The sequence below is a fragment of the Spea bombifrons genome, chromosome 3 (genome assembly GCF_027358695.1).
Source record: "Spea bombifrons isolate aSpeBom1 chromosome 3, aSpeBom1.2.pri, whole genome shotgun sequence".
Lineage (NCBI taxonomy): Eukaryota > Metazoa > Chordata > Amphibia > Anura > Pelobatidae > Spea > Spea bombifrons.
The window spans coordinates 38,369,575-38,382,878 of NC_071089.1; the positions used below are offsets into that span (position 1 = coordinate 38,369,575).

Consider the following 13,304-nt stretch of genomic DNA (forward strand, 5'->3'; position numbering starts at 1 on the left):
GCTTTTCTCTTCTGGGACGCCGCGATCGCGGCTTCGTTCCTCCTTCATTTCTGCCGTTTTGCCGCGTTTCACGCCTCGTCGTTTGCAGACGTTGGTGTGTTCACGGGCTTTTCTCTCCCTCGGCTCCTCCCCCTCGCGTTGCAGGACGCCATTCTGTCCCTGCCGTGCGAGAGGAGTAGAGCCTTGGGGATTTACAGGTGCTTTCTGCAGTTAGTTGCCCAACTGTATTTCGTTTTCTGGTTCTCCGGTCCCCTCCATCTTTAACCTCTTGTTCCACTTGTTTTTTTTTTTTTTTTTTTTTTACTTTTGTCCTAGCCCCCTTTTTGGTTTAGTTTGCCGTTTTTTCCAGGACATTTGTATTCTTTGGTGTGTGTCTTTAGGGGTAGATCCCTATTCATACCTTATTGCTTTAATTATGTCTGATCCTCAATCTCCTCCTATGGAGCTTTCAGACCAGGAACCCTCAGTTAGAGGGGACAGGAGTTCCCATTTTCATGAGGTTGACCCTATTAAAGAATTGAATCATTCTGTCACTCAGGCGATTGCTTCAGCCATGAGTTCCATGACATCTGCCCTTTCAGTGTCTCTGGCCCAGGCCCTCAGTAAATCTATGCCTGTCCCTGATGCCCCTTCTGGCTCTGTCCCTAAGACATCCGGGGGTAGAAAGGCTACTTGCAAATCGCGCCATACGCGCCCACTAGCCTCCAGAACCAACATGACTGATGGTGACATTCCCATCCATGACAGCGTAAAATTGAAACGCAAAAGAGCCCTAACTCGCCGGGCAGAACGGGCGAGGAGATGGAAATCTGCCAAGACGCAGTCTTCCAGTGCGTCTGATTCTGAAGTGGGGTCCCCTGAGGAGGCTTGGGATTCGTCTGATTCGAACTCCCATTTATCAGAGCAGTCCACCGACGAACCGGCTCACCCACCTGAGACCTCGGCAAACGCGGAGGGCTCTCAGGCTATGCCCCCATCTAAGACCTCAGAACCTTTGGTCCTGGACCAATTTGGGGAGCCGTTCTTTGACCCTGAAGGGCTTCATCATCCACGGTCGGCTGAGTGGCTGCCTTCTGACTCTGTGGCCCGTTATTTACAAGCAAGGGTCCGTAAACCCCTTAGCAAGAGTTCACGCAGTAAACTGCGAGCAGAGTGTCCCCGGCCCATTGTCCCGGGTAAAGTGTGCGAGACACCTTCTGTGGATCCCAAGGTAATCCAATTTCTCTCAAAGTCAGGATGGAATCCCCGCAAGGGTTTGGAATCTGCCCTTAGGGCTACCCAAGATAAGCATTTGGACATCTTTGGTCCCTTGACCAAGATGTTTCAGTTGATTGAGGATTGGGTAGAGTCTGGTTCTCCACCGGATCCTATGGTTCTCCGAGGGTGGATGCAGAGGGCCATCTGCATTGCAGGGAACACCAACACGTCTCTTTCCATAGAACGTCGTAAGGCTATTCTTTTTAAGATTGAGCCCAAATTGGCCAATCTGGCCTTGACTGAGATGGGGAGCGAAGCCCAGGGGCTTCTTTTTGGCGATTCTTTTATTAAAGATTTAGGTCGCTATGTAGGGGCCTTTACCGCTCTTGATAAGGCGCAAACCTCCATGCGCAAGGTCTTTCACCAACGGGTCTCTCCCAGGGCCGGCAGATTCAGGGGCCGACTGTCCGGCCGTTCTTCCCAAGGCTCCTCTCGCACGGGCAGAGGCTCTTTCTCGTATTACTCCTCTCACCGCCCAACATACCAAGATTCCTATGCTGCGAGATCTCCGTTCTTCCCCCAACGCGGACGTCCCTGGAGAGCTAGAGGCCAACGCGGATCTCAATTCACACGCAGACCCACAGGTAAGCCACATTTATGTTCCCCATTTTTCCCCATGTCCTGCAGGGGGCAGACTCATCCATTTTTTACAGGTCTGGCAGTCCATAACCTCAGACAGTTGGATTCTTCAGACGGTCCAGGGTGGCTGAACTTCGCTGGTGGCTGGCCAACATGACCGCATGGAACGGCAGGGCTATCTTCGGTCTCCAACCCGAATTGTCCATCGAGTCGGATGCCAGCTTGCATGGTTGGGGCGCCAGATGCGGAGAGACGTCCACGGGAGGACCCTGGTCGCAGACAGAGGCGCGTCTCCACATCAATTGCCTGGAACTTCTGGCGGGATCCTTCGCCATCAGGAGTTTTTCCGAGTCATGCATCAATGCTTGCATCAGGCTGCGCATGGACAACGTCTCTGCTGTGCGTTACATCAACCGCTTGGGGGGTACCCAGTCGGCTGTCTTGGCGGATCTGGCCAAGGAACTCTGGTCGTTCTGTTTGGACCGCAATATTATGGTTCAAGCGGAGTACATTCCTGGCCTCTCCAACACGGTGGCGGATTGGAACTCTCGCTATCTCTCGGATGCCAGCGATTGGACTCTGGCGACTTCGTTTTTTTCATCTATCATGGATCTTTGGGGTCCGCTCCACATCGACTTGTTCGCCTCAATTCCCGTCTCCCTATCTTTTACAGTTGGAGGCCGGATCCAGACGCCCTCGCCGTGGACGCCTTCCTACAAGATTGGTCCGACGGTCGTCATTACGCGTTTCCACCCTTCGCGATGATTTCCAGGACGCTCCTTCAGATTCGTCGACAGCGGGCGACTGTGGTGCTCGTGGTGCCCTTTTGGCCGTCCCAGCCATGGTTCCCCAACCTTCTGGATCTGGTTGTGGAGGTCCCTCGGTTGCTCCACTCTCACTCTCCGCTGCTTCTGGACCCCTTCGGCTCCCCTCATCCTCTGATTCAGGACGGGAGCCTTTCGCTCCTGGCTTGTTTGGTTTCCGGGATCCCTGGCAGATCTCTGGAATTTCGGGATCAGCTCAACGTCTCTTGGCAGGAGCTTGGGCACCAGGCACTCACAGATCTTACCGTGCAGCCTGGCAGGCTTGGGCTTCTTGGTGCGTGGAGCGGCATTTGGATCCCTTTTCAGCCCCTGTGAATTCGGTCATTCTTTTTCTTTCTTCCCTTTTTGACAGGGGTCGGGCTTACAGGACTATCAACCTCTACCGTTCTGCCATCTCTGCTGCGCATTTGGGATTTGGTGGCGTACCGGTCGGTAAACATCCACTGATTTGTCGCCTGCTTAAGGGAGTTCGTCTCTCGAGACCTCCTCAACCGAAGTATTCCTTCACTTGGGATGTCGATGTGGTGCTCAACTTGTTCCTCTCGTGGCCTCCTAACTGCGACCTCTCTTTGCGTCAGTTATCGGCGAAACTGGTCATGTTGTTTTGCCTTATTTCCTGTAAACGGGTATCCGACGTCCGTGCTCTGGATTGGAATGCCAGATCTTTCGTTCCTGAGGGCGTTCGGTTCGACATCTCCCGACGCACTAAGACTGCTATTAAGTCTGTCGTCTACCCTGATTTCCCGGCTCAACCAGCGTTGTGTCCAGTTCTTTGCCTCAAGGAATACGAAGCTCGCACCTCCCGCTTCCGCAGCATGACGGCTCCTCAGCTGTTCTTATCTTTTAGGCACCCTCATCTCCCGATTTCTTCGGCTACGCTGTCCCGTTGGGTCAAGTGGGTTATGTCATTGGCTGGTCTGAACGTTTCTAGGTTCGGGGCTCATTCCACTAGAAGCGCGGCGGCTTCCAAGTCTCTGGCTCTTGGTGGTCGTTTGGAGGATATTCTCCGTTCGGCGGATTGGTCCAGGGAGTCCACTTTTCGTGAGTTCTATTTTAAGCCGATTGAACATGTGTTTTCCTCGGTGGTTTCTCAGCTTTGAACTTGCACAATATGAGTCTCCGTGTCTTGAAATAAAATTACTGGATTTTACTAAAACATGACGTAAAGTCATGATTTTATGAAAGACACGGAGGCGAATATTGTCCCACCACTTCTAAAAAATGTTTTCTTCCCTATTTACCTTTTTCAGACATTTTTTCCCTCCCCTTGGTTCTTTATGTGCCTTGCTATTTCCAAGGATTTCGCTGATTCTGCACTGGCCAGGTTTGAGGTTATGTTTTTTCTCTGAGTATGTCTTCATGCCATGTTTTTATGATTTTTTCTTATGGTTCTCATTCATGTCTGCCGTGGTTTTTCATGTATTTGCCCTCTCTGTCGGTCTGTTGGGACTAATCGATTCCATATCCTTTGTCGCCTTCTCTTTTGCAGGATGAGTTTCGGCTGTTGTTTTCCGTCTTCAGTGTTTCCTCGAGGACAAGTTTTTCGTTCTCCCGGAGTGTGCGGCGTTGCGGTTTACGTTGGATGTGTTCCGGTTGTGATTCCTTTGTTTCCTGAGCTGCTGGGCTGAGTCATGTTCCAGTCAAAGAAAGAGGAAGATTAGGGACTGTTCTAGTCCTTTTATATTGTTATTATTATGACTAATATGTGGGAGGGGCTTATTCTATACCATGTTTATTGGTTGTTTGCTTTCATCAATGTATTTTTTCTTTGCTGCTGTTTGGAGTAAAGAAAGGGTTAATGCACAATATTCGCCTCCGTGTCTTTCATAAAATCATGACTTTACGTCATGTTTTAGTAAAATCCAGTAATTGTTCTCTTTCAAAATAAAGTTCTTAAATTGCTACATAATCCTACAGTTTTTACTTAGTTTTAAAAAGGGTTACATTCACCAGATAGGTTAGAGGGGTTGTCCCACCCAATCTGACATTCACAATTTTAATTGTCTTATTTCTAGAATTGCTTTATTTTGTTAGCAAGCTGACTAAAGCAATAATTTTATAATTATTCATAAAATGTGCATAATCATACATAAAGGGAGTACAACATATGAACTGCAGCTTTATTACATACCAAAATGTTTACTTTTGAACTTCATGAAAAAGCATATATACAACTCCATAAGACAAGAAAAAAAAAACAGAAAAGAAAAACATTTGAACAACCAGCTCTACAATAAATTGATAGACCACGTTTTATGTGCAATATGCTTCCTAGTTATATATTCCTGGGCATGCCCTCCCAAATTCTTTGCCCAAAGACACATCATTACCAGCTTGTTTAGTATGCGAGTAGTCCAACAGCCTCAAAAGGACCTGGCATTTACGAAAGACTCGTAGCGGATTAAGCTCTTAGCCTGATATTTTCAAACCTTACTCGTTAAGAGTTTTTCCTTTGAAATGATATTATAGAAAGCTCTAATTCCAGGCCGAACACAGTGAGTGGCTTTGGGCTCTGCTTAAGGCACCAATTTGTGGTTGTCATGTCATTAGACAGAAAGAGCTCACAGCCTTCTCCACCTTCTGACCTTGCTGAAGCTTCCACGGTATCTTGGCTTACAGCTATACAGATCTAAACTATAACTGACGTGCTGTAATGCAGGCACAGATGGACAGAAATCTGGCCACTGCACCAAAATAGGCTGCCTAATATATGTACAGTTGCACAGGACAAAATTCTTACAAATGTTTAAAGCAGATGGCTTATAACCTGCATTGTCTACAGCCAAATACAAAACTTGGAGAAAATGTTTCCTAGAATAATAATAATACAGTAATTTAAAAAGAGCAATACATGAGGGTATATTTATTCATTCACAAAAGTATTTTTTTTATCAAGAAGGCTCATCAATTGTAAATAAAGGACATTATGCAAGTGCAATATAAAACTGGATTTCCTTCTAAAGAAGCTAGAAAAGACCCAGTGAAACACTTAGAGGACTTTCTTCTGGCTGCTACACTGTTTGCTGGACTTTGCTAATCCCTGTGTGGAATCATTACTTCTTAATTGTAGAATTTAAAGTTGTACAGTTGATGAGCCTTCTTGATTATTATACTATTTACATACTTTTTTTTATTTTTATTACTGTATAACACTAATGTGTATATGTGCCCCATTTTGGTGATGAACTAACAGTACTTGGAGGGGAAATGTTTAGAACAATTCTCGATAAGTGTCTAGCAAGAGTGTGGCCCTCTTTTCAGTCTGTACCAGACAACGTTCATGCATTGAAATAATAATGTTTTGTCCTCACTGTTATGGTGATATGGAGTCTCCTGGCACAATAACAATAATAAATTATTATTGTTATCATGCTTATATTTCCACCAGCGTTTGAAACAATTACTTTTGGAGCTATCGGAGAGACCTTTTAAGGTCTAATGGGGGGCAAACCTCCTACAATGTTACTGCTGGCTCGCAAACTTCTGTGCTATTTTATATGGGTCTCCCTAGAAACATCCCTTTCATGCCTGGCACAAAAATTCCACATATGTGATGTTGTAAATGCCCCAGATATACGATTTTAAAAGGCTAACAAAAAGTCAAAGTGGTGCAAGACCTCACAAATCTAAAGATATTTCTCAAGGCACACTGTTACCATCAAGAGCGAAAAAATATATTTTATACCACAGCGACAAGAAATGCTACTGAAGGTAGGTATACACATGTTTCCCCCCAAGGGAAAAATTTCCCCCTACACACAGCTTCTAGTGAGGATCAAGAGGATTTAATTATGAAGGCAGCCTTTCTCGCTACAATAATTGACAGTACAGACTTGGAGAATCCCAGGAAAACCTTGTCATATTTATGACTACAGATTTCAGTAATGAGACAATTACTGTATCCGTTTAGAGGGGGAAACATTTTATCCACCACAGTGCTGTGATGCACACATTTGCTAAATTAAGAAATAATAGATGGAGGTATAAAATAGACATAACTGTTTTAGGTTTACTTTCCATTTGCGTTAAATTCAACAATAGATCTATTAATGCCCAGGTTGCACAAAAAACCTGTAAGCTTGCAAGACCGACATTGGCATGTGTTAATCTTATTGTCCAGTTTTCACTGTCCACCGATTGTAAGAAGCACTAGGGAATATGCTGGCGCTATAAAAGTAAAGGTAATTGTGACATTGAACAGCCGAAGAAGATGTTTTGTGTGGATTTTGTGCATGGGTAATGAGCAAATCATGTATATGGGTCCCTGGGATAAAGAATCAAACTCCAGATTTACAACAGATTGGAAGTAGAAGCTGGGTTTGCATAATCCAGCCCTGGATTTTCATGAAGCCTGCAACAGGTACAGGCCACTGACATTTAAATTCACTGAAGCCTAACAATCAGGGTGACTGTTGATGGGAGACGTTCTTCTGTGCTCCCAGGAGAGTCTCTGAAAGAAGCTCTCTGTCTCAAGAGTAACATTAAACCATTGAAGATTTTCCAGAGCCCAGTTTAGTTCGATCTGGCATAGTGGCCAAAGTTAGTATTTAGGCTGGTTACTTTGGGCCAGGAGAGTATATGCCTAAAGATCCAATGGGAGCTAGGTTTTTATTTTGAGGATTTTGTTTTGGCGGGGTTCTGACATCTAAGTACACATACTTGACTCAAATTACTGTTTCTGATCCTTATTGGCCTAGAGGACTGTGCTTAAGATTGTTTGAAGTGCCATTTATTGCCCCTAGCTAATGAAATCAAATTTTGTTTCCATACTTTACAGTTTCAACATGTGGCTCATTTTTCACTAAGCCATGGGCTGTAGCCAAAATAAGATTTCAACTCACTGATATAACATTATAGAGGCCAAACTCTAGTGAGTTTCTCATGCAAGATGGACTATGTTAGCCCTGCACAGTCGACACTATAGAGACAGTTTCACTAATAAAACTATATTTTTACCTTTGTCGGAGAACCTTCAAACTTAAAACATTTCATCTCACTAAATTATCTTACACCAACTGCTTATTTAGTATATAGATCCCTCTAAAATGCCAACATTTCAGGTTCCATGCTATACACCCTGATTAACACTGCGTTTTCAGGTGTATGCATCCCAGCAAGGAGAGAGTTTTACTTAACTTATTCTGACAGTTAATGACTCAAAACGCATGTTAAGCAGAGGAACCTTCTAAAACAGCATCAAGAAGCTTACTGTACATTCTCTGACTACCAGCTGGTAACTATGGGTCATATAGGCATATTTCTTATGTTACATACCTGATAGGAGCACCTTTGGCCTGTGCAGGTCTCAGCAGGACAGTGATGGTGGTAGCTGTTTCATTGAGAGATGCATCCACACCTTCATAGTCTGGTAATGTGGGTGCTAAGGGAGGCAAAAAATAAAAAACTATTGAACAGCACATCCACTTTATCATAGTGAAAAGATTAATGTGACGGTATAGATACTTTTTTTCAATTTAACAAAAATTTTGAAAAACATGGTAGGTAGTATCTTACAGTATTGCTACAGAGTAAAGTAAGCTTGCCTGGATTTATAGTTAGTGGGTGTTTAGGCTTGTCAGACTCAACCACCTAAGTGGAGGGCTCCAATTGAGAGCTAGAATTTTCCTTTATGATTTTGTTTTGGAGTGTTGGATTTGTGCAGTGTTGGACAGTGCTCAGGATCCCTAAAAAGTGATATTTATGGCCCTCAATCAACAGGGTTACCTACAGTATCCACGTGTGTACCGACACATTCCTTCACATATTACGCATTTGACACTACACTTACTTTCACGTTCTTGTGGTGTTCTCCACAATGTTTCAAATCTTTGCTTTCTACAGCTTTATTTGACCTCCCTACACAGAGAAAACTAAAACATCTGACAGCTATGGCCACTCATCTTCAATTAAGGACAGACAATAGTCATGTAGAGCAGTGATAAGGTCAAGTACCAAAGAAGGCTGTGGTGTGGGATCTTCTTAAATTTGAAAGTCAATAAAAAAAAAGAAAAAAAGAGAACTAAAAGGATCCTGGACAGTATTTAAATGCTGGCTTAAATTCCTGTTGCTCTCATGGTTACGTGTCAAATTGTAAGTACAACAAAAAAGGGTGTAAATCAGGTCAGCTCATGGGGCAATTACCCTAAACCCATTGTCAATCTTCCCCTTCCTTTTTGAGAAGCATTTGGTAATTTGGGCTTACACCAAAAGCAATAGCGAGGAGCAATTGCTTAAAAAAAATCTACTGATTGAACCTCAAGAGTGAATATGATACAAATGTTTTTCCAGTGAAGTGCTTTAGCAAACACACAAATATATAAACCCTTATACCAGCAGACTGAACATATTTGACAAATAGGTCAGATACCATCTAAGCGTGACCGCCAGTCTCCTACAAGGATTACACTTTCCCAGTCATTTGCTGTAATTGGCAGAATCATACAATACAGAAAATTGTGCTCTCCTAAGCGCATGTGGTGACAATTTCGACTAAAGATTTTGGGCAGACAAAGTCTAAGAAAAAGTCTTGCTGTAGGCATTGTTTTAATTTCATCTTCAGCTATGCACACACACGCATAACTGCAATGTAATTAAATTAAACACCACTTCTGCCCAACCACAAATTAAAATGGTTCTGGTTTTTTTAATTTCATTGCACATTTTTATTGAAACCACATACAATTTGCACTTTTAACCTATTTGTAGTCACAAGGATTGTTTATTTTTTAATAACTCTTTCTCCTTAACCAAGGTTTACCTGAATTAAAATGAATACAATAACATTAGGTGTTCCCAGCAAAAAAAAAAAAAAAAAAAATATACCAGCCAAACTTTTACTGGATTAAAAAAATATTTCTGGGAAAAGGTTGGGTCATTCAGCAGGACTGGGAATGGTGTATTGACAACTGGACATACTGGCCAAACACCTATGGACCTGTGCTCAATATGCCCCTGTGCCATTAGCCATCTTGGCTAATCAGATGGCCTATTTCTGTATTTATTGCATTGATTTTACGTGAGTAGTTACCTGATATATTAGTAGTTACATTAATTGCAGTTGCTGGCCCAAACCCTTTCACGGTACTAGCTCTAATAAGAAACTGGTAAGTTGTCCCAGGGTGGAGCTGCGAGAACACGTGGTGGGTGCTGTTCCAAAGTTTCGTGACAGTCTGAGGAGGTCCAGCCACAGGTACTGCTGGATCGAAAGAGCGGATGCTGTTGTATTTTACCTGAAAAAGAAAAAAAAAAACATCAATGATACCGACCTAAAATAAGGATTTATAACATCAAATATCACAGCATATGTAACATCCACATGAAGGAATGTTAGCCTACTGCAGGGCTTGGATTAGGGCAAGAACTGCCATAACATTGAAGCCTTTAAAAACAAGCAGACTTAACTCGAAGCCTTTTATTGTTAAACTAGCTACGGTTCACAGCCATGTTCATTATTTATCTGGTGGACCAGCCTTTAGTAAATATTTGCCAGCCTGCAAAACTAAAGTACATATTTTACAAAAGGCAAGCGCCATAGAACATTAGCTAAAGAAAAAATGTTGCAACCCCAATGAAGAAATTCCACTTACAATGTTTTTTTTTTTTTTACTGAATTAAAAAGCAGTGTAACGCAGAAGGTTCGTACACCTGTTCTCAGGTTTCAATGCTCTATCACTACAGTGCCCTTCACGGAGGTTCAATAACCTTAAGATTCCAGGAACTTTCAAGACACAATCTGTATATCCTGACATGATTAATTAGAGCTATTATTTTAACAAAGACATCCCACCAGATGTGTGCTGCAGTACCTCATATTGAGTGATAATGCCATTTGGCTCTGTAGGCTCCTTCCAGTTCAGAAAGATCTTGTCTTCAAACGGCGTGCCCTTCAGTGAGCTAAATGGGACCAGTCCAGGAACTGCAAGAAAACCAAAATTGAGATGAGTAAACAGACGGCACCTCTCAAAATGTCATTTAGAATTTTGCCTAACGATTGTGAGTTTTTATGACTATTTGGAACAAGGTTACATTAAAGAAACCTTTGCCAAGTATTGTTTTAAAGAAAAAAGGTACCTAAAAGGATAAAGCACTTCATGTGTCATGTACACTAATGACATGAGATTCTTTACATTTGCACTAATATGTACATTTTTGATGCAGATAACTTAATGACATAACTGCTGATCTAGTTGGAAGAGTGAATGTGGAAGTAGGGGGAATGCCAGTATAATATGGCAGAAAGGGACATCAAGAGGTCGAAGTAGTACACTGCTCCTCTCGAGGAACATCTTGTCTGTGGATGACTTGTATTTCTAGTACAAACAATACATTGTATGGAACGTATATGCTGATAATCCACATGTTTATAAGGCAAGATGTGCTAGACACAGACCCATTGACATCTGTGTTTGACAAACAGAGCAGCCGGTTGGAAAAATATCAACACAAGGTCAAGTCAGGATCTTTCACTAAAATGACACCCTAACTACCATGGCCTTAACTAATAGGTGTATAGCCTTTAGTTACATTTAACATGCACGTAACAAGGTATTCAATGAAATTAGATGAATTTCATTGTGTCTCAGGCCTATATAATACAACTGGGAATTACATTACTTAAAAAAAAAAAGAAGCCTAATACATCAGGATAACATACATTTCCAAAATTAGTATTTTACACAAAAGCTTAGTAATTTCACTTTTAGTGCACACGGAAATTATACATTATTATATTGATTTTATTAAAAGGATTAAAAAGCAACTATTCATTTTTCAGTATTTCTGCATGAGTGTTAAGGTTACCAGGACAGATAAAAAAAGTATTTCTAGATGCCGAGATGACACCTCTGACAAGCCTCTACCTCCAGACAGTTCAGCCATCAGCTTGGGTCCAGGGTGCGTTAAGCATCCCCTAGTCTTTCTTACACTTCCTGACAAGCGTGTGTGGCAGAGCAAAGGCCGATGCACATTGACAGGCCCTGCGTGCCATTAACTGCATTGCCTGATGCCGCCACAGGCAGGCTGTAATGATTGGGCATTCCCATAATGCTCTAGGGCCAAGCATGACAAAATCTCAATTTATAACTCAAATATATATATATATATATATATATATATATATATGTTGTATGATGTAATTCATTTGGAATATTCACCTTATTTTTGTTATTTATGTCATGTATAATGATATAATAATGTATTTAAAACGGTAATTAAAAAAATAGCCTTTTTTTTTTTTTTTAACATGTTTAGGACCCGCTAGAGTAATGCGTTTCCATACGAAAATCTATGCTTCATGCCTAAACACCTTCCCCCCCATTGTCTCAGGAACTTGGACCCTGACCCTGCTAGCAGGATGGTTTTTGTTTAACGTCTAACATGTGTGTGAGTGACCGTATAGCCTGACTGAAGTATGTGTGCGCAGCACAGGGACGGGTGAAGCAAACATTTTGCCTTTACTGTCCCTTTAACAGAAGCGGTACAAGGAGAAACCTGTGCATAATTGCTTCCTGGTACTGGACCAAATACATTCACAACTCGATCTGAGCAAAGTAAAACAGGCATTTTATATACAACCTGGAATTGGTTCTTTTAGCTTTAAATCAATGAAGCAAGACAGATAATGCCCGCCAAAGAGAAATCATTTTCCAAAGGTGAATGTTTCTGAAGGGGTGAAACAGACAAAAGATTCGGCAAACCTTGTGAAAACACTTCTATAGAGGGTTAATCCTGGCTTCATAGAAGATAAACAATGATATAAAAATTGGGTTTATTATAAATGCAATGTACACTAACCGTCTTCATCTGTCTGGATAATAGTCTCTTCACTCTCCTTCCTGCCCTCGGGGTTGGTTAATATCATCTTCAAGCTGACATTGGTGTATGGCGGGAGGTTGTCCACCACATGCTGTGGCGCCTTGGGGTCCATGTCGAGGCAGTCTGCTTTATTCATTCCATGACCTCTATAGTAGTGATAACAAATGGTCACATTGAAGGTATGACAACGTGTGATATTGTAGCCCAAAGATTCCCAATCCACAGCAATGCGTCTGGACTGAATTTCAGCAATCTTCAGGGTTTTTGGGGTCCTCATGGGCTCTACAATGTATAACACAAAAGAGTAAACATTAACAAGGGCCTACACAATATGAGTATATGCCAACATCAAATACAGCTAATAATGAACTGCACATGGCGTCTTTGGGTCTCATGGCTCTTATAAACATGGTCGAGGATGAGTGCTTGTTATTGAATTTGTGGTTTCAGGCATCACTGGAGGATCAGAGCTTCTCTATGACCTTTTAGAGGTAGAATTACTTTTTCTGCTGTTTCGATAAAAAATATTACCGTGACCTTTGGGGCTGTAGAATAGTGTGGTACATTCATACAGTATCTAAATAAGTATTCTTCAAAATACTATGCTATGCCTCTAACCCCACTCCCTAATCATAAACAGTGCTCTCTGAGAACTTTGAGGGATACACCCATGACCATGCATAGCCACACAAATAGTGTAGGGCTGCAACAACTAATCGATAAAATCGATAATAATCGATAATGAAATTCGTTGGCAACGAATTTCATTATCGATTAGTTGAATCGATTATTATCGATTATAAAATGAGGGTTTTTTCAGAGCAAACGCTC

General features: G+C 42.3%; 1 protein-coding gene across 13 annotated transcripts in view; it reads right to left on the reverse strand.

Moving 5' to 3' along the window:
* PTPRK (protein tyrosine phosphatase receptor type K) overlaps positions 1–13,304 on the reverse strand; it is a 250,435-nt gene that overhangs the window by 65,758 nt on the left and 171,373 nt on the right. For all 13 annotated transcript variants that reach the window (XM_053460702.1, XM_053460704.1, XM_053460707.1 and 10 more), the window contains exons 8-11: positions 12,453–12,755; positions 10,466–10,575; positions 9,688–9,889; positions 7,935–8,040 (exon numbers count right to left, since the gene is read on the reverse strand). In XM_053460702.1, coding sequence (XP_053316677.1) covers positions 7,935–8,040; positions 9,688–9,889; positions 10,466–10,575; positions 12,453–12,755 — 721 coding nt within the window. The remainder of the gene's footprint in view (positions 1–7,934; positions 8,041–9,687; positions 9,890–10,465; positions 10,576–12,452; positions 12,756–13,304) is intronic.